This window comes from Coloeus monedula (genome assembly GCF_965178545.1).
Source record: "Coloeus monedula genome assembly, chromosome: 8".
NCBI lineage: Eukaryota > Metazoa > Chordata > Aves > Passeriformes > Corvidae > Coloeus > Coloeus monedula.
The window spans coordinates 30,693,977-30,721,722 of NC_138788.1; the positions used below are offsets into that span (position 1 = coordinate 30,693,977).

The 27,746-nt window shown below is 47.8% G+C and overlaps 1 protein-coding gene across 1 annotated transcript; it reads left to right on the top strand.

Moving 5' to 3' along the window:
• Positions 1–1,029: 1,029 nt before the first annotated feature.
• VWA2 (von Willebrand factor A domain containing 2) lies at positions 1,030–27,746 on the top strand (the record flags this gene model as incomplete). The annotated part of the gene is given in 17 exon segments (XM_082285912.1): positions 1,030–1,053; positions 1,057–1,092; positions 1,094–1,138; positions 5,756–5,835; positions 5,911–5,969; positions 6,503–6,577; positions 8,532–8,665; positions 10,014–10,123; positions 18,201–18,395; positions 19,181–19,311; positions 19,978–20,110; positions 20,567–20,622; positions 21,464–21,571; positions 22,361–22,942; positions 23,268–23,819; positions 26,756–26,878; positions 27,613–27,746. Coding segments are annotated over 17 exon segments (2,577 nt in total).

Consider the following 27,746-nt stretch of genomic DNA (forward strand, 5'->3'; position numbering starts at 1 on the left):
AGAAGTGTGGAAACCCAGTGGAGTTACTCATGTAGTCTTGTGTTCCTCTTGCGTAGTTTTTTTTTTTTTTTTGCTAGTTTTAATCTCTAATTGAAATCTTCTCTTGAAGTGATGAACTGTCATGTATGGATTTTATTTATGTAAAGCCTGTATGGCTATTTCTGAACAAAGAATATTATATGAAACAATAACTTAGACAATAACATCTGTGCTCTTGAAAATAAAATTTCTTTGTTCCCTTCTAGGCAAGAATAACAACAGTGAACTGGAAGTCTAGAAAAACATAGCATTTTTGAAAGGGAAGTAGTATGAAATTAATAAAAATTACCTAGCACTGCAAAACAACAGGGCTTTTTTATCCTTACAAGGTAATTCTCATTTATGAATCACTGTTGCAGGACCTAGAATCTACATTGCTCATTGGGTTTGACTGAAATTATTTATTATTTGGCACTTGGTGTGTTCCTAACTCCACATACTCTGAGGTAGACACAAGGGCATGTTTTGTCTGTGCAATTTGAAAATTACTGATCTGTGTTTAGGTTTTGTGTGGGAAGAGGTGTGGAAGTTCTTCTTTGACTAAAGGCGCTGAGTTTTGTGCAACTACCAGTACTGGCACAGAATAACAATAACATAATAGCGTAATAACAAAACATAATTTTTGAAACGGGCCCCTTACATCATTCCTCCAGGTGTAGTAGGTGTGAATATGGTACTTCTGCTCACAGGTCAAGCGTAGTTTTCTGTGGAAAAGCAAGCATTAGGAAAAACATTCTCGAAAAAAATTGGATCCTGCTTGAAGCTACTTCAGTGCTGCTGTGAGGCAGTGGGACTGGGGCTGTCCTTCAGCTCTGTGCTGCTGCCGGGGCTGCTGGCTGTGCTCCAGGGCTGCTGACATTCTCGGCTTTACGGAGTCTATTGGAGGAGCGGACACCAATGTTCCTCCTAAGGGTAACCTACAGCAATGTGGGTGTTCCTGGTGTTGTTTCCCCACCCCCAGGTCGTAGCTGTAGGTTCAGGCTGTGGTGGATGTGGAGGAGAGGCTGTCCCAGCTGAACACGGTGTAAATCCAGGTGGGAAAAGGCTGCTCATAACCCCCGCAGGTGCACAAGGGCCGTGCGGAGTCTGCCGAGAAAAGGTAAAGTGCGACTCGGAGCGTTTTTTTTTCCCCCCCTTTTTAATTGAGAACATCTTAAACCTCCGGCTGGGAGGGTAGGGGCCGTGTGGGGCTCAGAAGTGCTGGGGGTACGCTTGCTCAGCGGAGCCGGCTGTGCAGCGGCCTTCAAGGGCAGCCCCCGCCCGGCTCCTCCTCCGGCTGCCCCGGGCCGCTGCCTCCCCAGCCGGCGTGGAGCAGGACGGGGAGGCGATGGAGCCCGGCAGAGCCTTCCCGGGGAGGGCTGGGGCTGGTCCCCGGCGGCCGGGCGGTGCCGGCGGGGACACCTTGCTGTCCCTTCTGCGGGGTGCGCGGGGCAGCGGAGATGCGGCAGCCGGCTCAGAGCCCCTGTGCGGCCGGGGGCAGGAGGCACCCAAAAGGCCGGTTCTGCAGCCGAGGTCCCAGCCCGGGTCTGCAGGAGCCCCGGCCGCTGTGCCTCTGGTCCCCCTGCAGGGACCCCCGAGCTCAGAGCAGGGATTGCCCCAGCTCAGCCGGAACACGGTGTGAATCTGTTCACTCCAATAAATAAATAGTGCCATGTCACGTTAGTAAAATAACAGAAAACCCCACCACCCAGGAAATCAGACTCTGCCCGTGCTCTAGTGCTTTAATTAGTTTGTTTCTAGCAATTTTGGGGTGCGCCTAGGGGAAAGTGCTGAACCTGCCAGGGCAGGTTTTCCAACAGGTTCTGTCTCATGTACTTAATAAAAATCTTTCAGCAAAAGACACAAGAACAACTTGATCAAGTCTTGATAATCAAGGAAGGACTGAAGGGCCTGGGATGATACCTGTGATGTGTCCGGACACTTGCACTTCATGCAGGAAATGAGAGTAACTTTTTTATTTTGCATAGTGAGGATGAGGCATCACTGTGAGACAAATCCTCCATGCAATCAGATTTTCCCACTTTATTCAGCAAGGGCTGCACTGGAGAGGCAGTGTGTGTGCTGACCCACTCCTCATCTTATGTGTGCTGGGCTGTCAACTGTGTCATCCTCAGCGTGTGCTCTTAAAGATGTCTTGGTCTTCCAGGAAGACTCTGAGAGGCATAAGTAGATGGAATGGCTTAGAAAGTAGATCTCTCTTGACCCTATCAGAGTTATTAAAAAAAAAAAAAATCCATGTGGAAGATCCCAACTTTCTAAAGTAGGGCCTTCAGGAAGTCTCCTTTTCGGAAGGGGCCACAGACCACTGTCCTGAAAATGCGTGCAGGTAACAGCTTGTACGTGTTTGTGGGACTGACACCATGAAGATCATTCCCAGGCTGTGGCTTGTCCTTTGGGGCTCACAGAGATGCAGCAGGAAGATAAGGTGAGCATTTGGGTTAGTTTTATAATAGGGGGTAGGTATGAGATGATCTCAGCATGTATCAGATTGCGAGAGCTACATTGAATGCCAGAAATGTTAAAAAAGGATTTTTCCTCTCTCTCTCCAGCCTCCGGTGTCGGGAATCACTAAAGCTGACAGCTCTCCCACTCCATTCTTTGGGAGCAATTCACACCTGCTCCTGCTGTAGGTAGATCAGTAGTTGATCTACCTCAGGTGTGGATGTTTCTGGCTGGTGCAAAGCAGTGCAGATCAGGCCAGACACCCAGCTGGAGATTTGCTACCCAGATTTGCCCAGCTCAGGTGAGGGGTGACAAAACCAATTATAGTAATTGCTCCAGAACCCATAGCCTTGAATGAGTTCTCAGTAGAGTGTGTAACAAAGTTACCTGTATGCTTTAATAACCTCAATATAATTATATTGTTTGCTTGTCTATTTTCTTATGCTGCTGTTTGACCTAAGACACCAAATTACTGCAGATCACTGTTCCCCTTTTCTCAGCCACTCCAGAAAACATTTCTTCCCAGCGTCTACCCTGGCTGCCCACTGCTACAAGCATCAAGTGCTTGTGATGCTGAGGCAAGCTCTGGCTCCCTTGGGTGGGTTTGCATTTGGCAAAAGATCTAAAAAGTGAGACATTCATGGGGACGCTCCTGCTGCTCTAGCCACAGGCAAAGTCAGTAGCATAAGCACTTCTGTCAGAACAAACTACACAGTAAGTATAGCAAAAGCTCTTAGGTCAGAAAAGTGTCTTTTATTCTGTAACTCATTGGTTGTACAGGACCTGATCTGCAGCATGTTGATTTTGACAGTACCCCATGTGAGCAGTGCTGCAGGATCAAGGTCTCTTTACATACAGGAGCCTTTATTGTGCAGGGGAGAAGAGCCTCTCAAAACTCCCTTGCTGCAGAACTGGGTGGGGGAGAAAAAATAAGCTGGTTTTGCAGAGCATCTTATGGAAGTTTAATCTTGTTTATCCTTTGGAGAAAAACATTGTCAAAACTTTTAGACTGAAATTTGTGAAGTTTGTTTTAAGGAGAAGTTTAACATTTCCCTGTTGTCTTCCTTCTCACCCCTTCAGTTTCAGATCCCACTGTGAGCTGCCCCCAGGCAATGCCTGTTGCTGGGCAGAGGTGATGCATGGGGCTCCTAATAGAAGTTATCCACTGCCTCCAAACCTTGTCAAGAACATAAAAGTGAAATTTACTTATGGAAAACATGCTGAGAGAGACTGAAAAAGGAGTCAGCACCATTGGTTTCCTCTCTTCCCTCCCTACATCTGAATATCAGATGAGCATGTAGCAGTGGGTCCCCTCAGCAAGCTGGGGCCATTCCTCAGCAGTAACAGGAGGTTACTTAGCTTGTAAAGAACATGCTTTAATGAATATGCAGTGTAATCTTTTCTGCTTTCTCCTCTGTTCAAATGAGTGATATTTTGCAGCGTTGAAAGACATGTTGGGAAGGTACTTGTGAAGAAGAGCTTTTCTCCGCTTTACCTCTCTCTCCTGTCTCTGGTCTCACTCCTCCAAATACAGTACACATGGTTGCAACTCTTAGCTTCAAGTAAGTTGTCGTCATATTCATGTGTCCAAGTGAGAATCTGGGTACAAAAATAGGAGTTTTGACTTAGTATGGTTTAAAAATTTTTTTTTTGTCTCAGTATTGAGGTAGATCATTCCCTATCTCAAGGGCTGAGAAGATAAAACGAAAAGGTCCTTCACTCACTACACCATCCCCCAGCAAAGCTGCTGTTTAAGGTTGCTGCTGCTAAGCCTGGACTAATGCTGATGAGCAGCAGGTGATGATGAAGCTTTCTTTCAATTCCTGCTGCTGAGGGTCTGGCTGGGCTGAAAGGCAGAGAATTCATCCTGCAGATTAGTTGATTTAAACCCAAGATAAGACCAAGTTGTAGAAACATCTCAACCTGTCAATGTTTTGTGTGAAAACAATGTGAAATCCCCCCATACCTGTCACACATGACTGCAAGCAGAGGCCTGTCCTGCTTTGGGTGATGTGCACTCTGGAAATAGCTCCTAGAAATAATGTCCTTGAGGCATGGCAGAAGAATGACCTTTTCTCTGTGGCATGTGCAGGGCTTGAAGCTCCTCAGGGACACACATTGGGGGTTCTCCAATGAAGTCATGTATTGTGTTGACCTCCCTTTACTTAGCCAAGCCTGGGATCTGTTAATTTGGTGGGGGCAGTCTTGTGAGGGTGTTGGGAGGATGTGCTGAAGGGTGATGCTTGATGCATCTGGCACTGAAAGACAGTGTTTTTGTGTCTGTAATCCCTAGTGGGGTAATCCTGGAGGGGATTTCTTAATCCCCTCTTCACTGTGTACCCATGCAGGTAACTGAGCATGGCCTGCTAGGGGTATCTTGCCTTGTCTGATGTGAAAGGTATATAATTTGCTGCAGACACAAGTCTTTCCTGAGAAAAATCCCCCTTTGTTTTCTTGGAACAGCAATTAATAGAGCTGGTTATCAAGAAATGTTCTTACTTTTCTTTAACTACATGAAGAAAGTCTTCTTTGCAATAACAGGGGCAGAGACCCATCAGGAATCTGGTCAAGTATGCTCTGGTAAGTGCTTTTAATCTGGAGAAAAGATAAATACACATGTTTGAAATAGAAAGCCAAGAGCCCTACCAGATACATTTGGTCTAAATCTGGGCATACTTGAAAGTGTCACTGAAATCCACCTATGATGTGATGGCAGCCTCGCTGATTTCAAAGGAAAAATGAGCAGAAAATTGACTTTGCTGGACAGTTATGCATAAAAACATCTCCCCAGAAAGCCAGTCCTTGGAAAACATAAGGCATGAAAGAGCCTGGGCTTGAGTGTTGTTGGAGACCCATGATGGGGTCGGGCAGCAGCGCTGCAGGACCCGAGGGACAGGGACAGGGACAGGTCCCCTGTGCTGGGCTCCACAGCCCGGACGCCCCGGCCGGAGCTGATGGGGAGCTCGGGGGGATGCGGCTCGGGAGTGCTCTGTGAACCCCCGGAGCAGCTTTGTTCGGCTCTGCACCGGCTTCCCCAGGGACATGGGGCCCCGGTGGGACTCAGCTGTGAGAGGGAGGTGCACTGAAGAGGGAGGAGAGGTCTGCGTGGGCATGGAGAGGAGGGGAAGCAGGGTTAGGCTGTCCCTCCTCCCCTGCCAGGGCTGCTCCCTCCGGATGTGATGGGAGGAGAGGAGTATGTAGAGAGATTTTCTTTTCTATCATTTCCTCATTTTCATGGTTTTTCCTTCTGTCTGTTCCCCACCCTTCTCCCCAGGGCAGGAATTACTTTTGCCCCTCAAACTGCATGTTTCTGAGCTCATCACCTGAGACACTCAGGAAGATGATCAGCTGCAGGTAAATAAATCGGCTTTAGGAATTGGATTTCCATTCCTCTCCTTTTTTGTTTGTTTGTTTGTTTTTTCCCTCCAGATTTGTCACCATGAACATCTTGTCATTTGAGTCCATCTGCATTTTCCTGCTTTCCCAAGGTATGTTTAAAGTTGCCATTTTGCATCAGTGGTTTTTTCTCAGGTGCTTCCCCATCCCTTCTCTGAGGAAGGAGAGCCAAGTCAGAGCCTCTCCAGGCAGTTTAGGGATAAACTTCTGAAACATAGTTTCACATAAAAGGGGAGAAGATAATACCTGGAGAAACAGCTTTTCTGAGAATTCGAATACATGGCTGATCTGTATGTGAAGTGTCTAATTGATATGGGAAAAGCTGATGTTAAGATATTAAAAGTGTATAAATCTCTCCAGTGTTTATGACTGTAGTCTCAGAAGCCTAAAGCTGGCCTAGCTCTCATTCTTGCACTGTGTCCTTGCATGCAGTGAGCAGAGGGACTGTCCTGTATGCTAGAGTCATGTCCTTGGTATTTTTCATGCTCTCTGTGTCCCTGCTAGAAGGAATTTCCTGACACAGATACAGTGCTGTGTAATCAAATTATTTTTTGCAACTGTGAAACCTATACAGCAAACCAGCATTTTTGCTGTTACATGGATGATTATCTGCTTGATCCCACAGCTTTGCTGGTGTTGGGTATACAACAAATCCATGCTGACCAGGAGATGATTGGCAAGATTGCAGCTGCTGGCCAGTGTAAGTTTGTTTTATAAAGCAAGTCTTTTCTATTTCTGAATTCCCTCTTTCTTTGGTTGTTTTGGTGTGTTTTGTTTTGGGTTTTTTAAAGTTTTTTGTTGTTGTAGTTACTTACATTTATCAGCCCCTCTTCAATCCATAAACTCCCCATCAATGCTCTGGCAAGCACAGCACTGTGGCTGCCTCTGCCCTAGCCTGGCTTTCTTCCCCATTGGTGTTAGCTCTCCTGGGAAGTGATCTACTCTGTTTTTCCCAAATTGGCTATTTGCCAACTGGATGGTGTTTCTGTCAGTTCCTTTAGTGCCTGCTCCAAGCAATCCTGATTTAAAGACCTGTGTTTAATTACAGACTTGATCAGACCTCCCACGTGGGTGGTTTTTTCAGGCTGTAAAGCCAGCGCCAGTCAGAATGCTGGGAGCAGGAGTGATGGGGCTCTGGCTGGCCAGCATATGTTCACCTTCAGCTCCCTTACTGTGCTTGCAATTGGTTACTGATAAACTCTGTCTGAATTCTCTCCTGATAGCCATTTGTTTCCTATTGTCCTATTGTTCCTATGCCAGGCATGGCCTCCAGCTGTATCCTGTAGTACCACGTGTTCAGCTCAGACTTTCCATCCCGAGGATGAGTGTTTGGGTGTTTCTCCCTCCTGCACGTCACCAGGAGTCCCTTGGTGGGCTGCAGACATCCTGCTTATGAGTGCCTGGAGAAGAGCTGCATTGCACTCCTCAACTCCAGAGCCACCTGAGGAGTGTTTCTCCATGCTGACCCCTATCTGGGGGCTCTGCAGTTTTCTCTGTGCATGCTTAGGCAGGGATAACAGCCCTGTTGCATCTCCAGGTTCAGCCCAGCTCCGAGGGCAGGGCTGACAAGCTGGGACGGCGCTGGCAGGGAGGCTGTGCTCCAGCTTGTCCTCAGCACAGTGCCCCAGGGCAAGGCTGGGTGCCCCGTTAGAAGAACCAGTGACCCAGAAGGGAATGCCTCACAGCTTTCAATCCCTATAATCTGGTATTAGAAAACCCTAATTATAAATTCAGGTTTTGGCTAGCAGGAATGATTTGGAAAAGGTAGTGATAACTAACAAAAAGATTATAGTAATGGGCATAGAGTAACATCACCAGCCAGCACAGCTCTTACGGGGTTGGTATGCTTGATCTCTATTGAACTTCTGGATTAATTTTCCCTTGAAGCTGAATCTGGCATATGTTGCAGAGGAGACTTAAAAATTTCCCTTTAAATGCCTTGAAAATGACTCTTCAGAGTCTGCAAAATGCCATTTATTTATTTATTTATTTATTTATTTATGTGAAATTGTGGGTTTCCACTGCAGCAAAAGCACCTCAGAAACTTATACTTGGGAGCAGTCATGTTCATGCAGGCAGGGGTGATACAAAGACACCTCTCTGAAGAGGAAATAAAAGGCAGATTTTCATTAAAAGTGTTTCTGTCACTGTCTGGGAGCTGTTCAGAGAGTTCGTGTTCAGGAAAATGAGAGCCTGTTTTGAAAAATGTGCTGCAGATGAAACACACTGGGCTCTGTGGGACTCAGTAGACTTTGCAAATGTCTCCTGGATTTACATCTGTGCCTTGGGCTGGGAGAGCCTGCAGATCCCACTGGGCATGGCTCCCTCTCCCTGCTGCTCACCCCTCCCTCTGTGTCCTCTCTGGGAGAGCATCTCTCCCTGTATTTCGTGATACTTCACTGCACTGGCTGCTCCTGTGCTGTCTCTGGGACCAGGCTGGGGCCTTGAACTCCAAAGTCAGTCTTGCAGACTGAGAGCTGAGCTGGAGCTGCTGCAGGCAAGAGCAGGGATGGATGTGGGCTTCGGGTTGTGACCACTGGGCTGGCCCAGTCCATCCTCTGCAATTTGTCTGGATTTTCAGCTCTTGGCTGCCTGCTTCCAGAGAGTGGGGCTAACAAAGCGTGGTTTCACAGTGTATGTATTTTTTCTCCTAGTGATGCAGTGCTCTGCCTCATTAGATGTCCTTTTCCTTCTGGATGGCTCCTACAGCATTGGCAAAGGAAGCTTTGAAAGGTCCAAGCACTTTGCAGGCAAGCTCTGTGATGCCTTGGACATCCATCCAGACAGAGTGAGTGTCAGGAATATCTCCTCTAATTTTCAAACAGCTCAGCAGTGTGTCTAAATGCCAGTGGTAACATGCTGAGTAAAATTGCAAAATTCAACCTACCAGCTGCCATGGGGGCAGAGTATTTATTCAGAAAGATGCAGTTTGTGGAGCAGTGGGATTGGAGAATGCTTCTTGATTCTTCACAGATTTTAAGCCGTTCCTTTTGATCTTGAGAAAAGACATAGTCCTTCAGGTTAAAGATTATTATCTGGGGTTTTTTTACCGATTTTATTCTGGTTTGGATGCTCATCAATTAAAGTAATTGGATCTTTCTGTTGCTTTTCCTTGGAAAACTGCAGAATTAATTTCTGGGAAGTTAACCACCTTTCTGTATAGATGTAAATTATGTAGTCTGCTTGCTCTGCTTCCCCCAGAAGGAGATGGATGCTGTGCTGCTGTAGTCTTAGGTCTTGCTCCCTGGGGTCAGCCTTGAGGCACCTCTGGGCCTGAATGACACATCCTGGGGTTTTTCTGAGGGGATTTCAAGCCAGACTGGCTGCGGTTCTAGGTGTGCATCAGCCCCACAACACTACCTCAGCTGAGGGCCTTGGAGCAGGCTGGGCAGGTTGCTGCACTTGATTCTATGGCAGAACCTTTCCAAATAAATGTCAGGTCTTTGGGAAGGTTGTGTCAATGAATATTTAATATTTGCAGATTTGGTGTGGTGTTTTGCTTTATATTTTAAATACCATCTTTCCCCTAGCCTTTCACTTAATCCTCACATAGACTGGACTAAAACTTAGTAGTCTTTTCACCTTCGAAGCTGTCACATTCCATAATACTTACGGTAAGACTTCAGAGAAGTCTTAAAAGAAGTCTGGATGCATTGCCCAGTACAGACCATTTAGCGTATTTGGGTTTTCAGCTGGAGAAAATGGTTTTAGAGAAGCTATTAGAAAAAGCGTTGGTTTGTGTTGCCTGCTGTGCTCATTGCCAGAGGGAGCCGCTCTTAGTAATGGAAAGATTGCCTGCACAGTGTGTAAATGGGTTGGTGTAGAAGGTGTTATTTATAAACTTACTGTCCCTGAGGCTGTGAGCTGCTCTGGGTGGATAAATATAGATCCTGAGCTGCCTGTAACTGCTACAGAGGCTCCTGTTGTTTCCAGATAAACTTTTTTTGCCTTGTTTATAGTCTGTATAGATGATACTGGAGTTTCTGCTCTATTTTAAAGTTCATTTAGAGTGCCAGTGGCTCAACGGTGAAAATAGAGTTTGCCTCTTTACAATTTAGACTTCCCAGGTTTGTAAATTGATCAGAAGAGTAAAACTTGCACAGACACCTTTCATAACCTTTAACCTTTCCTTTTAGGTCCGTGTGGGAATGATACAGTTTAGCTCAACTCCCCACCTTGAATTCCCACTGGATTCTTATCTAACCAAACAAGAAGTGAAAGAGAGAATCAAGAGGACTGTGTTCAGGTCAGCTTATTTTACAGCTCTTCTCTTTTTCTGGGCTATGAATAATCTCTGAATTGAGAGGTTTTTTGAGGTTTAGAAATCTCTGCTTCTGCTGTGCTTGCACCACCAGTGTGATGCTCCCAGGGACGGAGGTGAATGAACACTGTGGTCCATAATCCACAATCCACTAAAAATGTGAAACCTGGTCTGTCTCAGTGAAAGCTGACAGGGGATAAAGTTTTCGGTGTCCCTTTAGAATGTGAGAGAGTTCTCCAGATCATTAAACAGAGAGTTCTCCAGGTCTTTCTGTCTATTTGAGCCAGGCAGTGGGTTACATCCTGTGTGCAAAAACAAGCATGGTGTTCCCTCATGGCTGAGCGAAGGCAGCACAGTGTGCTGCTTCATTTTTTGGTGGTTACAGTTTGTCACTAACTCCTGTGAATTAGTGACAAACTGCTGGTCTGTAGATATTTATGTGTGCTTGCTGAATTCAAGAGGATCAGGTTTTCAAATGGAAACCTTTTTTCTTCCTGAATGTTAAGACTTGGATGTCTTCCCATGACTCAGGAAATGGAGCCAGAAGTCCAAAAAAGAACTGTCCTTAGAGCCTCTCAAAATCCAAACTTTCCATCTTGGAGATATACATTTGGATCTGCTAAGGATCTGACAATCATCCCTAAATAACACTTGTTTTGATGATAGATGAGGTACTGGTAAGGCCTGTGGATGTCTACTCTTTTAGCTGATCTGCTTTAGGAGTAAGGGTTAGATCAACATTTCCCATGCATATCTGCCGCTCTCAGCATGATGTACATATTGCAAGCAAATGTGATCAGTTTTGCATTTTTCGAGCAAGATCAGTTGGCTGGATTTTGTTGTATTTCTTTTGATGAGTTTAGCAAATCGAGAAAACCTCTGGTGTACTGTTACAGGAAAAACTTACAGAAAACAAGATACATTCCTCCTCTCTGGTTGTTGTTGAAAGTCTGTGAGAGCAGAGAAAGTGAAGCAGCATTTGCTGTCTGGCACTGCATTTCCTTGATGACAACAGAGGCATGCTGACAGATCAAACAGAAATGATGACTTTCTGCCTGGCTATTTCATCTAGTTAAAACTAAAAGCTGACATTTTGAAGTAGATAAAATAGTTATGGATGCATTCCAGTTGGCTTCTGAAAAAAAAGGGGTGTTTGACATCTTGCTTGAGAGGTTCCTTGATGTGCTTCTGATGAGCCTTTGGCCAGTGAGGCCTTTCCTGACTTCAGCCCGGAGCTGACAGCACTTGGAAGGAGGCAGCACCGGGCTGAAGTGAAGCTTTTGTGATTTATTTGGAGACTGCCAGTCTCTCTCTGTGAATGCTTTCCAAATAGCTTTGGAATTCATTGGCCAGTTCCAGCCATACTCAGTGGTAATCTCAAGCTAAATTTCATATGGACTTCTTTCATCTAAGTCAGCAGCTGGAGAGAAACCTTCTTAGTGCTGTCCCCTGAAGAAAGATAGCGGGTAAAGTCCAGATTTCCTTGTACTTCAGAAAATCTTTATTGGAGTGATGCCTCAAACACAATTCCACTGTGTCAAAACCCAGTGAAGCTCTAAATACAAATTAATAAGCAAATCAATTTAATGAGCTCTTTATTAAATTTTCTAGTCCTCAGGGCTCACATGGGCACAGTGTACTGAGTTCATCAAGATTTAGTAACCACACTCACTATGCACAGCGTATTTTTCCTCATGCAAAGCACTCTTCACCGAAACATCTCACAGACATCTGGTCAGAAAAAGGCAAATTTGGACACATGGTCACTGAGTATGCTTGGAAATTATGGAAACGCAGAGAAGGAAGAAGTTCAAAGCAAAGAGGCCTGGCAAGTACAGAGCGAAAAAAGTTTCTGTGAAAATCAGAGGTGCTAGGAATCAGGTGCTAGGGCAAAGGATGGATGTTCAGAAAGCAAATGAGGTGTGTTTGTTTCAATGCAGACAAAGAACTGTGAATCCTCCAAGGAAGGAGTGACACTTATGGTTTGATTCCCCTGGATTGCTCTGGATAGCAATAAAAGCAGCCCTAAAGGGCAATTACAGGAAAATATTTATAGCATGACAGAATTAGAAGACAGCTTGAAATGTGCACTCTGCTCTAGTGCCTTTATTATCACCAGGTCTGTGCCATGTGTGGGAAGAAGCTGAGTGGGGCAGGGGCTGAGGAGAAGGACTTGGGGGTGCTGATGGAGGAGAAGCTCAGCGTGAGCCAGCCCAAAAAGGCACCCATGGGCTGAGCTGCATGGAAAGGAGCGAAGAGCTGCAGGTCAAGGGAGGTAACTGTGGCCCTCTAGTCCATTTTTTGAGATCCCACCTGGACCACTACATCTTTGTCTGGGGGCCCCCAGGATAGGAAGGGTTTGGACCTGCTTGAATGAGTTCAGAGGAGAGCTACTGAGGTCCTCAGAGGGTTGGGGAACCTCTGCTTTGAAGACAATCTGGGCAGAGAATGTGTTTCAGAGAGAGATGCCTCTGCCTAAATTCCATATGATGACAACATACGGATTTTATTTAACGTGGATTTTATTTAACGGGAAATGTGAAGGAGAGAGGAAGAAAAATAGGAGCTATTTCTTTCAGTCTCAGAGAGAGCAGAAGAGACTCTGTTGGAACTAGATGACCTTTGAGGTCCTTCCCAAACTAAACCATTTGGTGATGCTAGAGTATGTGTAGATGTGTATTTTAACTTGATATTGTTGTAATAATAATAATAATAATAATAATTTTCTACTACTATTTCATCTTCATCTTCTTCTTATCCCTATTCTTCTTCTTTTTCTTCTTAGTGTTTACTTCTACTATTTCTTCTTCTGTATCAACTTATTCTTATCCTTAGTCCTTATTTTTATTCTTATCCTTATTTTTATTCTCATTCTTATAATTCTTCTTTCTCCTATTCTTGTTTAAATTGTTATTCCTTTTCCTATTCTTCTCCTTATTCTTTTTTATTTTTCTTCTTATTATTCTTATTCCTTTTCCTGTTCATATTCTTTTTCTCCTTCTTATTCCTTTTTTTTCATTTTTCTTATTCTAAAACCTTTAATTATTCCTATTCTTCTTCTTCTTTTTTCTTATTCTATTCCTATTATTATTCTTACTCTTTTTTTTCTTGTTCTTATGCTTAATTCTTTTTCTTGTTTACTACTACTATTTCTTCAACTTCTTCATCTTCTTTATATTATTATTAGTCCTATTTTTTCTTTTTGTGTTTTTTTTGTGTTTTGTGTTGTTTTTTGGGTGTGTGGGTTTTTTTGGTTTTTTTTTTTTCACTACTGCTATTATTTCTTAAAGCCAACTTCCCTCTGTTTTGGAAGAATTGTTTGGCAAAGTCGTGCAGTGGAGTCCTGGGAGCAATGCCTCCTGTCTGTGGCCATTCCTCATGGATAAAATCCCAAAGGATCAGCATGTAGTCCTTTCAGGATGAGAGGAAATGGCCTTGGATTCCAGCAGGGGAGGTTCAGATTAAATATTCCAAACAATGTTTCCCTGACAGAGTGGTCAGGAATTGATTGCAAGAAGTTGCTCAGGGAGGTGGTAGAGTCACTGTCTCTGGAAGTGTTCAAGTATTGTCTGGATGTGGCACTTGGGGACATGGTTTCAGGGTGATGATGGTGGTGCCAGGGTGAGGGTGGGACTGGATGACTTTCAAGGTCTCTTCCCACCCTGAAGAGTCTCTGGCGTTCACCGCTGAGCCACCTGGCACCAAGTGTCCCGCATGGATACTGGTTGGAGGCTGGCCACACGGGTAATATTTGCTCTTGGCTTGGGATGCTCCCAAGCAGCTGGGGACTGCTGAGGCTGCAGGGACATGTCCAGGCAAAGGCAGCCCGTGTGGCTCCCCCAGGACGTGGGGCAGGCTGCCGGTCAGCTGCCGGCCAGGGGGCCCGGGCTGGCACCGGCCGCAGCCCTAATCCTCGGGCTGTGGCGCCAGGCAGGGGCAGCGGAACAGGCTGCGCAGCATCCGCAGCGCCCGCCCGAGGCGGGAGGGACGTTTCTTGCGGGGACCCAGCTGCTGGCTGAGGGCCTGGGCTCCCAGCTGGGGAGGCGAGGCACAGAGCGGCGCTTGGGGGCACGGCTCAGATGGCCCATGCTCAACCCAGGCCTCGCGAGGGGCTGGCACTGGGAGCCTGCCTCCTGCCAAACCTCCCAGCTCTCTGTCTTCTTCACGGAGCTCGAGGAGGCTCACTCCATCCCACTCGTCCTCCTCCCGCGGCAAGGGCTTGTCCCCCATGTTCTGTTCCCAGCTGTCCTGCATCAGGTCTCGGTCACTGTCATTTTCCCAGCTGGACTGAGCTGAAGGTCTCTTGCCATTCCCTTTGGAAACCTCCTGGCCAACGGAGTCTTCCTCTTCAGAAAGCTCCTGGCCAATGGACTCTTTCCAATCAGACACTTCTTGGTAGCTACAGACATCTCTGTGGGACAGCTCATGCTCGCTGTATTCCTTCCAGTCAGAGAGATTCTGGGATCTACCGACTTGTCCCTGAGAAAGGCCTTGCTTTGTGCCTTCTTCCCAGTCAGAAACTTCTGTGTAGCTGCTGGCTTCTCCTAGGGACAGCTCGTCCGCAATGGATTCATCCCAATCGGAGAGCTTGTGGTAGCTACCGGCTTCTTCTGGGGAGAGCTCCTGCTCAATGCAAGCTTCCCCTTGGAGCCCTTCCTGGTCGCTGGTGGCTTCTTCCAGGGACAGCTCATCCCCAGTGGATTCATCCCTGTCGGAGAGCTCATGGTAGCTACCGGCTTTTACTGGGGAGAGCTCCTGCTCAATGCAGGCTTCCCCTTGGAGCCCTTCCTGGTCATTGGTGGCTTCTTCCAGAGACAGCTCCTGCTCAATGCAGGCTTGGCCTTTGAACCCTTCCTGGTTGTTCCTGTCTTCTTCTCGGGACAGCTCCTGCTCAATGCAGGCTTCCCCTTGGAACACATCCTGGTTGTTACTGGCATATCCAGGGGACAGTTCCTGCTCAATGCAGGCTTCCCCTTGGAGCCCTTCCTGGTCATTACTGGTTTCTTCCAGGGACAGCTCCTGCTCAATGCCGGCTTCCCCTTGGAACACATCCTGGTTGTTACAGGCATATCCAGGGGACAGTTCCTGCTCAATGCAGGCTTCCCCTTGGAGCCCTTCCTGGTCGTTTCTGGCTTCTTCCAGGGACAGTTCCTGCTCAGTGCAGGCTTCCCCTTGGAACACATCCTGATTGTTCCTGTCTTCTTCTCGGGACAGCTCCTGCTCAGTGCAGGCTTCCCCTTGGAACACATCCTGGTCATTGCTGGCATATCCAGGGGACAGCTCCTGCTCAATGCAGGCTTCCCCTTGGAGCCCTTCCTGGTCATTACTGGTTTCTTCCAGGGACAGCTCCTGCTCAATGCCGGCTTCCCCTTGGAACACATCCTGGTCGTTCTGGGCTTCTTCTAGGGACAGCTCCTGCTCAATGCAGGCTTCCCCTTTGGAGCCTTCCTGGTATTTGTTGTTTTCTCCTTGGGACAGCTCTGTGTGTTCCTCATGCTTGCACTGAGAAAGCTCAAGCTCCCCAGCCGAGTCCCTGTCCTCAGTCTCTTTCTCTGCCAGGACTGAGCCCCTGTCTGCCTCCTCCTGCTGCTCACTGAGGGCTTGGGCTCTCAGTGGGCTGGGCGAGGGGCTGGGGGTGCAGCAGGGGCTGTGCAGGGCAGAGATGGGGCGCTCTTGCTTTTGTTCTGGAGCTGCTGCTTCTAGTTCTACAGCCGTGCTTTGCTCCAGGTCCCTCTGTTCCTGTGGCTGCTGGCCTGCTGCCTGGACCTCAAGCACAGCCTCTCGCACCACCTCATGGCTGATGTGCCACGCCAAGTCCAGCAGAGCCTGGCTGTAGCCTGGGGGGCTGCGTGGAGCAGGGACTGGGCTCTCTGTCGCTGCCGATGGCACCTCCTCCCTGAGGCCAGGAGAACCTGGTGCCTTTTCCACCTCGGCAGGCAGAGGCTCGGGAGGCTCCTCCTCCTCCTCAGCAGCTCCAGCTGGAGCAGCAGCGGCTGCCAGCTCATCCTCTGTGGGACTCAGCGGGGCAGGAGAGGCGCTGGGCAGCTCACGGGCTGCCTCTCCTGCCACCTGGGTGCCCACGCTGCTGGGAGAGGCGGGCCCCTCCTGGGCATCCTCATCCTTCTCTGGGTACAAGGGTTTGTCCCAGATCTTGCAACTGACACCTTCTGCCCATTGGGGCAGCCCCTGGCTGCTGACACTTCCTTCCCACTGGGGCAGCTTTTGGTCACTCCTGTCTTTTTCCCACCGGGGTAGCTCCTGGACATTGTAGTCTTTTCCTTGTGATAGCTCCTTGTCCTTGTTGTCTCCCACTTGGGGCAACTCTGGGGGGAGTCTCTTGTCTCCTTCCCATTGGTACATGTGCAGGTGGCCTTGCACATCTTCTTCCAAAGGAGACAGTTCCTGGTGTCCCTCCCCTACCCACTGGGACAGCTCTTGGCATGTCAGGTCTTCTTCCCACTGGGACAATTCTTGGCATATCTCATCCTCTTCCTCCCATGGGTACAGCTCCTGGACTGTCAGGCTTTCTTCCCAGTTGTACAGCTTTTGCTGTGTTCCATGCCCCCACTGGACTTTCACACCTACCTCCCTCTGATGCAACTCTTGGTGTGTCACAACTCCCCATGGGGAAACTTCCTGGGTTGTCACTTCTTGCCCTTGGTAAAACTCTTGGATTGTCACTTCTTCCCAGAGGCAAAGTTCTTGGCCGCTAATGCCTCCCCACTGGGAAAGCTCTTGATCCGAGTCGTATTCCCAGTCTTTGTCCATGTTGACAAAGGCCCCCTCCTCCTCAGTGTCCGACAGGGGCAGGCCTGAGCCGCCTGCTCCCAGCCACTGCCCACTGAGGGCCTGGTCTGGCAGCCAGCCGGGCAAAGGGCTGGGGGGCTGTGAGTTGGGGTTCACCTTGTCCTCCTTCACGTCTGACGTCGTCACAGGGATCCCGGGAGCTGCTTCCTCCTGCGAGAGCGGCTCTGGCGGGACTGGGCTCCCCAGGGCTCTGCGCCCCTTGGATACCCCCTGGCAGGGCAGGGCGGGGCTCTACCGTGTCACAAGGGCCTCCGGGCACCACAATGTCCCACATCATCCAGGGCCCTGACACAAGGCGCCTGTGTCACAAAGGGCCACACCTGGCACCCCTTTTGACAGCTGAAATGACCAGGATTTCCGGATGGAAAACAGAAGCTATAGAGACATTTGTCAAAGCTGGGAATAAAATTCAAATATCCCAAGAGTTCTGGTTACTGGACTTTGGGGTATGCCCAGCCACTGCCCTGGAGGGATATCTGCTGAGATAAGGAGATGGAACTATCTCCCAGCAGGACTCCCGTGGAAGGCAGCTAACCTTTTACTCATGGCGAGAAAAGACAGACCCAGAATTCTCTGGGTGACCCTATGCAGATCCTTTGTAACCCATTGGCCTTTACTCTCTGGCACCCACCCCCTGTATCCCTGTAAAAGCTAGCCCTCTGCCCCTGTGAGACAGAGAGCTCTCATCCCTGGCTCCCCTTCGCTGGACCAATAAATAAATCTACTTCGTGTGGAACAGCTACACGGGCCTCTCGTCTCTCTCTGGTCTGGCCTGGAGGCTGCCCTGCAGAGCTGAGCTGAAATCACAAGCTGACAATCACTAAAGAGCTGACAGCTTCTGCATGGGCCCTCTTAGCTAGCAGCTGAGGGAAGACACTGGACCTTGGGAAGGTGATTCCTTTTGGGACCATTTCTCTGGACCGGTCACCTCTTCCTCGGTCAGAGCTACTGACCCATCACCAGCTGTAATACTGCACCAATTGCAGAAACACTCCACTGTATGTTAGAAGTCTCTTGGAGACCACTCTGGGTTTGAGAGGAGGGAGGTCAGGGTGAATAGATGGGAACTGTGGGTAGGAAGATGAGAAGAATGACAGGATTAGACATCCCCATGGATAAGTTGTGTGGCGACAAGCAGAAATAGGCTTCATTTCCCATTACCAGAGGGTAAAAATTTGAAACCCAACGGTAAATTCAGTAGCAGGAGAGAAATTCTGATTTTTTTCTTTTCTGATTATATCTCCTTGCTTTCTAGAGGTGGGAGCACAGAGACAGGTCAGGCTCTGAAGTACATTCTTCATAAGGGTTTCCCTGGTGGCAGAAACTCAAGTGTCCCTGAAGTCCTGATCATCATTTCAGATGGAAAGTCCCAGGGCAGCACTGCAATGCCTGCAATGCAGGTGAAGGAAAGACACATCATAGTTTTTGCAGTGGGAATCAAGTTTCCAAGGTAGGAAACTCTCCAGAGTGGGAAGTAGACACCCAGCTAGCCAAATGGCAAGTCCTGGTGAGTGACTGGTCATCTTGGGCTAGATACGAATTTTGGAAAGAGAAAAGGTGTCCTAGTTTTTGCCAGAGCAGAGTACAGAGTATTTTTTTTTTTTTTTTCCTGTAGCTGGGGGGGTGGGTGTGGTTGTAGGTGTGTCTAGGAGATAATCCATACCATTTTATCATTGCTAGGGGCAGGGGAAAAGGACTCTCTCCCTTCGGAGAGAGGAAGGGTGGTGGACAAAACAGTTGGTATTGAGACAGACTTTCCAAGTAAATTGATTTTGTCTTACATCTTTTGTTATTAATGTTGTTATTGCTGCTGTTACTGTTTGATTTCTCATCTCATTTCTGTTCTCAAAAATTGTTCTTACCTCAGTCCATGATCTTTGCCTTTTGTGTTTCCAGCTGGAGGTGAGAGGGGAAGCAAGTGTAGACCTGGTTTCAGTGAGACCACTAAATTTGGGAATACCAAACTTAAACCATGACAAAAGGGAGTTTGCAGGGCAATACAGGCATGGAGGAAACACTGACCTGGTGGCTGATGTAGGAGGAGCACTAGAGTTGATAAAGGAAACTTCCACTGAGTAGAGCTACGCTACTGCCTGAGGCTAAACATGCCAGGATCTTGGAAACTGAAGAGTGCCATGGTTTTGCATCAACTCTCTATTTGTTGCACAGGGTTGGTTTTGATTCTTAATTCTTTGTGGGGGAGACTGAGCAGCTGACCTGTCCCTTGCTTGGCAGGTGGGAGGAGCTGCATGTGCTGGCCAGTGAGCCCCCTGAGCGGCACCTGCTCTTTGCTGGAGATGCTGATGATGCTGCCAACGGCCTGTACAGCACCTTGAGTGACCCTGTCTGCACTGCCACTGCTCCAGGTGACCCTGCTGGCCCCACCTTCGTGCCCATGCTTTTAGCTTGGACCATGGCACTGAGTGAGGAAGATAGGGCAGTGTCAGGAAGCATACAGGGGAATTAGCAGGTGGTGCACTTCGAGGCAACCTGCTTCTGGTTCCCAGACTGGATGGCATGCTTTCCAAATGCCTCCAAGCTGTAGAATCCTAAATCTTTCTGCATCCTAGTTCACCTCTGAAAGTGGGAGTACTGGCTTTTGCTCATGTGACAGGGGATAGAGGGCTAAACGCAGTTGTGTTAAATTTTCTAATGGACTTGGCTGTGTGTTAAGGGCAGGCACCTGGGGCTTGCAGGAGTTATAAAGGATAGAACTAGACTGCTCCAGAGGTAGCAGAACATCAAACACATGAATGATAAAGGCACCAAAGAGGCTGAAAAGCTGTCATTGAACCGTGAACTCAGCAGTATGAGGTTTGTAGCAAATCAGAGGAGGCTGAATATTTAGCTCCCTGGAAAGTAGAGTAGGCTGGTGAGATTTTCACTGGGAAATTTCTCCTCTGGGGTCTCATGGAGGCTGTTGGAAGCTCTGCCCAGTCTGTTGTTGTCAGGTAGTTGAAAATGGCTGTCTGCTCTCACAGCCATTGTATTTTCAGGCAAATGATGCAAGTTTGCCTTTTACTTTGCTACAGGCTGCAAAGTTGAGTCCCACCCTTGTGAACGAAGGACCCTGGAAACTGTGAAAGAACTGGCTGGCAACTACGTGTGTTGGAAGGGCTCAAAGCAGCCCAATGCAGTGCAGGCTTCACTGTGCCCTTTCATCAGGTAAGCTGGACACCCACATCTCGAAAAATGCATGGGGCTGAGAGATAAAAAATACAGTAATGAGGCTTTTATCTGACCTTGACTGTTACTGGGATGAAGATCCCTCAGAAGACTGATGCAAGCATGGTCTCTAGTCCTAGGAAGAGTCTCTGCTCTGATCATTGGCTGATCTGAGAAGCAAGCAAACAAAATAATTTTTTTGAGTCTTAAAAATGCATCCATAATCTTCAAAATGTAAAGATTACAGCTGAATTCAAAATCAAAATGGTAGATTTGATGCAATTATGTTTTTCCTTTTGCCACCTCATTTAGAATGGACTTTTTTTTTTAAATACTTGTTTTGAAAACCTGTGTTTTCAAAGGAAAATTTGTTCCATTGAAAACACAGTAAGGTCAACCTTAAAGGCACCTTGTTAATATTTAAATTCATGATAGGTCTTACTCTTCCTGTTTCAGGTGGAAGCGAGTCTTGATAAAACACCCATCCAGATGCTTCCGAACTGTATGTCCAGGTGGGAGTTTGCTTTTCCAAAATTTTAATTTATGAAGCAGGAGAGGTAATAACTAAAGAACAAAAAGACAGGTGTTTGCTTTCACTTCTCAAAAATTTTGTTCTGAGTGAGAGACAGTGGTCAGTAGATATTTAATCAATTTTTTTGTTTCTCATGGGTATCTATGACCAGAGTTCTTTTGGATTAAAATGTCTCCCAGTGATTTCTCCTCCACTTGAGGAGCCGGTGAATCCTTGGCTGTTCATGTCCTGGGGGCAGAGTCTTGTACTGTTTCCCAGTGCCTGCAGGGAGTCAGTGTTCTCCAGCCAGAGGAGCACCCAGTGATGCCTCCAGTCATACACTTGGTACCATAAGCAGCATCAGGTTAGCAGGGAGCCTGACACATGATGATCACCAGCCTATTTTTTGGCTGTTGAAATAGCTGTGGTCCTTCAGTCCTTTTTGCAAGTTCAGGTGACAGCAGCTTTATTTTCTTTATCAGTACAACACTGTCTAAGCAGCAGACCAGACCCTGACCCCTTCACTGCTGCTGTAAATCTGGCAGGGCACAGGACCTTTAGCATTTCTCTGTTTATACGAATATGGTGTCACTGGCATTGTTCCAAATCAAATGAAGTCACAGTCTGGTTTGCTTTCTTGCTATAGCCTGCTGGAGACCCATCCCAAAAGGAAATTGCCATGGAGGTGAGAGTACACATGGCGCTGTGTTAGTTCAAACTTGTAGCAAGAGGAGCAGAGCTGTGACCCTTTTTCCACTAATGGCGATGCTCACACTGGCAGAGGATGGGGAAGGGCAGGCTCCCTGCTGACTCCCTGTCTTTCTCTCCCCTGTCCTGTTTAGACCCTTGTGACTCGCAGCCGTGCCAGAATGGTGGCACGTGTGTCCCAGAGGGACTGGACAGATACCACTGCCTCTGTGTGCTGGGGTACGCAGCAGACGTCCACTGTGGTAGGTGTGAACGTGTGCTCTGTCTCCTTCCCTCTCGGCTGAGTCCTGCCTTCGTGGTGCCCTTTGTGCCACCATGGGGACACCTGGGGATGGGCTTTTCTCCAGAAGGCAGGCCGAGTTCATTCTCATGCTGATCCCAACTGTGTCAGGCCCAGTGACTGGGTCCTGTTGTTCAGACACCATGTGGGTACGGAGAGAACCAATATTGACAGTCTCACCCTGGCATGGCTGCCTTTGTGTCTAAATGCAGCTGCCATGTGATCAGGAGAACAGAGACACTGGGAGAGACATGGATGTGTCTGTTGGTCCCCTCCCTGCACACATGGGTCCAGCAGGAGCTCCTGGTTTTGGGGGTTCAGTGTAAAAAAAGCCAAAAACTCCTGATCATTAGAAAGCACCTTGTACTTAAATTCCCCAGGACCAAGGCTCCCACTTCAAAGCATCTCAGGATGTCATAGGTGAGGGTCTGGTGCTTGGACTCTCTCTCCAGTATGTAATTGTGTCATTCAGAGTGTTTTGCCCACAGCACTAAGAGGGTGGAGTTGCCATTTCTGATTTGAAGTTTGCCATCCAAAAGTTCATGAATTCCCATAGATATTTCCTGTCTCTAAAGGCTTATATGGCATCCAACCGAAGCAAAGCCTGCTCCTGGCACATTTGTCCTCCAGCTCATGATGTGAGTGGCAAAATGTTTGGGTTACTGGACACAATGTCCCCTCTCCACAATGCTTCCAGCAGGCCCCTGCAGGGATTGCCCTGCAAATGACTAATCGCCTTCTCCCTTTGCAGCAGCAAAGCTGAGCCTTGACTGTGGCGTGGATCTCCTTTTTCTCATGGACAGCTCAGCAGGGGTCACACTGGAAGGGTTCCTGCGCTTCAAGGCCTTCCTCAAGAGATTCCTCCAAGCCGTGGTGGGCCAGGACTCGCCAATGAGCCTGGGGGTGGCCCTGTACGATGATGAGGTCAAGATACCCATCGGACTGGGCCAACACAAGGATGCATTCAGTCTCATGAAGAGTATTGATGCCTTGAATTTCAGTGGGGGAAGAACCCTGACAGGCAGAGCCCTGCAATACATTGCAGAGCACGGTTTTAGGAGTACCCCAGTCTTTGCAGATGTGCAGGATGATCTCCCACGTGTGGTTGTCCTGCTCACTGACTCCAAGTCCCAGGATTCGGTGGCAGAAGCCACTAAGTACGCAAAGGACCAAAATCTGTTCTTGATCGGCGTAGGCAACAGCTTCATGAGAGCAGAGCTGACCACAGTGACTGGCAATCCACAGCAGACCATTGTCTACTCTGACCCCCAGGACCTGTTCAACAGGATCCCAGAGCTGCAGAGAAAAATCTGCAGTGTGGGCAGTCCTGAAGGTAAAAGCGTGGTAGGGGCATTGTGGAACAAGTCTGCAAAACCATGCAGAGGTGTCCTGAATTTCATCAGGGAGGAGGGAAGGACAGAAGGATGAATGTCCTTGTTTTGGTTTTAGTCACAGATCCAGGGACTAACCTTCCATGAGTGATTTTTGTGATGAATCTCTGCCTATGACTGTGAAAGGGACACAGATCACCCTTCACAGTTGGTGATCACCAGTGTTGAATTTTGCCCACTATTTCCTCCCACTGCTGTTTTTCAGTCAGAAAGGAGTAGAGTAGATGCATGTTCTGAGAGATACCATATTTGTGCTCCTTTCCACAGGCTGCCAGGCCCAGTCTCTTGACTTGGCATTTGCTGTGGATGCCTCGTCTGGAGTTGGCCTGGAGAACTTTCTGCATCTGAGGCGCTTTGTCAGGAGCAGCTGTTTGCACTTCGTCATCGACCGGGATGTCACCCAAATTGCGCTGGTGATCTATGGCAGCAAAGCTCACACTGTGTTTGCTTTGGACACCCACACAAGCAACTCTGCTGTTGTCCAGGCCATCGACCAGGTGCCTTTCCTTGGGGACTCAGCCTCTGCTGGAAGTGCCTTGCTCCATGTTTACAGTGATGTAATGACCGTGCAGAAGGGAGCAAGACCTGGTGTCAACAAGGTGGTGGTGTTGCTCACCAATGGAGGTGGCATGCAGGATGCAGCTGCCCCAGCTCAGCAGCTGAGGCACAACGGCATCTTGGTGTTCGTGGTTGTTGTTGGGGATGCAGAGAGGGACACGCTGCTGAGAGTTGCTGGGTCTCCCAGCTATCTGGTCCACATCTCCTCCTATGAAGACCTGCAGTATTACCAAGGGCTTATCATCGAAAGGATCTGTGAAGGTAGGAGAGCCTCCAGTCCACTCTCTCTGTCAGTGCCACCAGCTGCTGCTGTTGTAGGTTTTCTGATGTTGTACTGACTGAACTCGATACTATCTTTTACCTTTTACAGATGGGGAAACTATGACACAGTGATCTGATGACTGTCCAAAGCAATCATAGAGGAATAGTAACCAACCTTCCCTAAGATTCAGTCCAGTGGGTGAGAGTGGGCATAGTGTGACTGGCTCTTTCCAGTCCTGCTAGGTCTAGGTTCTGCTTTCTCTGAAAGAAAAAGAAGTTTGCTCTTTTTCTGATGTTATTTTATATCTGTAGAATTTGCTGTGTGTTACTGTAGCCCTGCAGTGTTGCTGGGGGCGGGCTTAATGGGTCCCTTTTTTGTGCTGGTCCCTGAGTGAGGTATCTGCTCTCTTGTTTAACAGGTTTGTGACCAGGTGTTTGTAAAGTGGTGAGTCTACAACCTCATCATTCCCGTTCCTCCTTAATATCCCACTACTGCAATTATCATGTAGGCTTTTGAGATTTTGTGTTGCACTGTATTTAATCTTAAAATCAGAATCTGTCAATTTTGAAGCCTTCAGACTGTTAAACTAGGCCTTCAGACAAATTGTGATTAATCTTGTTTGTAGGACCAAATCCTTATCTTCAAAGTGGAAGGAAGAATTTCAAATATTCCTATAAAACTTGCATTTGTGGGAGGCTAAAAATAAAGGTGCACTTTCTTTGAAACTTAGAGTCCTGAATGTGAGTGCCTGTATTTAACGGAAATCAGCTTTTCAAAAAGGACAGCAGCCCTAGTTTGCAGACAGTGGTGGTGAAAGTGCTCCTAGTTAAAATACAATGCCTTGTTTTCTCATTCAAAATAGCCTAAGTTTAACATCTAGCTATTTGCTTTTATTATGTTTTAACATGTTTATAAAATCAAAAGGAGAAGCATGTTTGAGCTTCAGCACAGAGGTCCTTTTCATCTCTGGGCATGCCCGTGTCTCCTTCAGGCTTAGAAAGAGCTACAGCATCATCTCTTTGGGGTGAGGAGCCCCTCTCCTGGCAGACTCTGCAGATGGTTTCTACCTGGAGCTTTTCAGCGTGTTTCTGTTGCAGTGGTACTTTCAGCTCTGTTATTACAAAAACAATGTACTGTACCTTGAAATTAGCTAAAATGCCAGGGGTGAAGGGGAAGAGACAGCAAGGTTCAAGGAGTCAGGGTAATAACATACCATTTCCTGAGACTGAATTGCTGCTTTCGTTTCATGTGCAGGTAATCACAGCTTGTACTAGATAGGCTGGGACCAAGGGCGATGTAAAAATAAGCCCTTCACTCAGTCTTCTACTCCCAAGTCTGAGGCTTAATAACAGAATCATTGTCTGTAAAAGGACTTCAAAAAATATATGACTCATGAGAAACAGACCCTGCCTCTAGGTACCTGGAATATGGTATTAATTCTGAGGCTCAGCTGAAAAGAGTACAGAAAAAAAGGACCCAGGGTTTAGGAGAAAAGATCCCAAGCGTTAAATAGATATGAATCTGATTAATAGAAATACAAGTTATTGGGATCATCAAAGTGCAAGAACCTTGTTTAAGGTATGTTAACAGCAGGCTTGAATTCAGAGAAATGATTCCCCAAAGCAGGGACTGTGAGGTTATGCTGTGGAGCAGCCCTGGAGGGATGTGGTGGACACATGACATGTAGAGCAGAGCACCATGGAGCAGCTCCCTGGGGAGCAGCAGCACCTGGGAGATGAGCAGTGTGTCCAAGAGATCCAGCTTTCATTGCCAGTGGCTCTTCCAGCCCAATGAAAGTGGAAATGTCCACCCTGGGGGATGCACTACCAGGCAGGACCCCATCTCAGAAGTCTCATGATGACAAAAATGTTTCTGACCCCAGCTGGGTTTTCTATAAAATCCACTGGAGCTAAGGATTGAGATGTCTCAGATCTAGAACTGTCCAAGAAAAAATTCAGTTATAATTTTGCCAGTGTTAGGTGTAGGTTGAGACTTGATGTGCACGTATCTGTACAGTGAGAATGAGCACAGTGTGTGTTAAGCTGTAGAAAGCTGCCTGACAGGTAGGGGATGGTATTTGTATTCTTTCTTCTTCTCCTTTTCCTATTCTTTCTGTGTTTTTTCTACCCTGGAGCAAAGACTAAGGCAAGCAGCTCTGCACCATGTAGCTGTTGAGCAGAGGAATTTCACACCCTCACCAACACTGCAGTGGTGTTGCCAGCAGACTGGAAGCAAATCCCTCTGGGATGCTGCTACTTAACCTAATGTATTGGCAGCAAGGCAGCATGGAACACTGCCAGCCCCGCTGACAGCTGGGCTCTGTTGTGTTGAGAGGGTTGGGAAAGCTGTCACATACTTCATAACAACAGGGCTAATAGCTTGGGCTGTGCTTGCAGGCTGCTCTCAAACCTCCTAGAAAAGAAGCCCAGAAATTTTCCCTGTGTTGTTTTCCATTCATGCCATCCTCACTTCCCAGCTGGCAACTTCTTATTCCTCTCTAGTGGAAACTTTTGTCCTCTCTGGGGCAAAGTGAGGTTTGAACTTCAGTGGCATTTGGGATTGTGAACTTGTTAGAGCAGGGCATGTGTCTTGCTCTGTGTTGTCCATGTCTGGATGTGGGGAGTTTGGGGGTGCTCACAGCTCTGAAGATGCTCCATTTTGCTTTTCTGTAGTATGCAGCCTATCATGATGTCATTCTTTTAGACTTTACTAGGAATATTCTCCTCCAGATTAGGACACCTAGCAAAGCCATTCTGCTCTCTAGGTTAAAGTGTCAAGACAGGGTTGTGGCTTGCACCCTCTGCCATGTTAATGTGTTTTTCCAGTCCCATTAGCCCTTGATACCATTTTTTGCAGCATTCCTGATGGATATGGGTCCTAGCTAGTAACACTCCAGAGATGCCTGAGCCTGCTCCTCTGCTTGTGTCTGTTGCAGAAGCAAGAAGCCCCGTGAACCTGTGCAAGCCCAACCCGTGCATGAACCAGGGCGTGTGCATCCTTGGGCCGGGGAGCTACCGCTGCGAGTGCCACGGCTGGGAAGGACCCCACTGCGAGACCAGTAAGGATCAGCTGGAAGCAGTCCCTCCGAACTGATCCCACGTCTCCACCTCTCCCTGAAGCACAGAAGTGGCTGTAACTCTTGGACAGCTGTTGGGTGGCCAGGTCTTGGTGCTGAGGTGGTCTCTATCTTCTGGAAAGTGGAGAGGTTTGGGGTGCTGAGGGGACCAAGGGCTTCTCTCAAGAAGCTGTGCATTTTTACACATCCACTAAGTGAGTTGACTGTGGGGAGACCTCAAGAAGATCTAATAATTTTGGTACCCTTCCACTCTGTTCTGTTCCCCTTTTCCCTCTGCCCTGCTACAAGAAAGAATCTTTCCTAGGCTCCCCAGGTGAAAAGACGTGACTCCCTTTTAATGGGAGGGAGCTGTTTCTGTTGGAGCAGACCCCCTCCCTATTACTTTCAGTGCTGTTCATGGTGTAAAAGCCTCCCCATTGCCTTCCTTCTGTTCAGCAGGGGAGCAATGGCCAGGAGGTGGGGAGTCTCTGGCTCTCTAGAGGGGTGGGGAGTCTCTGGTCCTGTGTCCATAGCATGAAGTTCTCAATTTAAGTGGGTTTTCCCCTTGCCCAGTATTTTGCTTTTTACCTGAACCCAGAAATTCTGACTTCCAGTGGCCTCTAATATCTGTCAGCTAAGGCTAGGGGAATGCTTGTTTGGTTGTTGTGGACTGAGTGTGACCTTATCCCTTGGTCCTAAAGCCCCCATCCCACATCTGTGCTTGTCTTCTGCAACAGGAGTTCTCCGGGGTGACGCTCCGAGATCTCCAGCCCTTCCTCTGCATTCCCATGTGAAGTGGAGTCCAAGGGGTTTGCAGCACTTCTCCAGAGCCCTCCAGCACAGCAAAAGGCAAATGGATCAGAGGCACTAA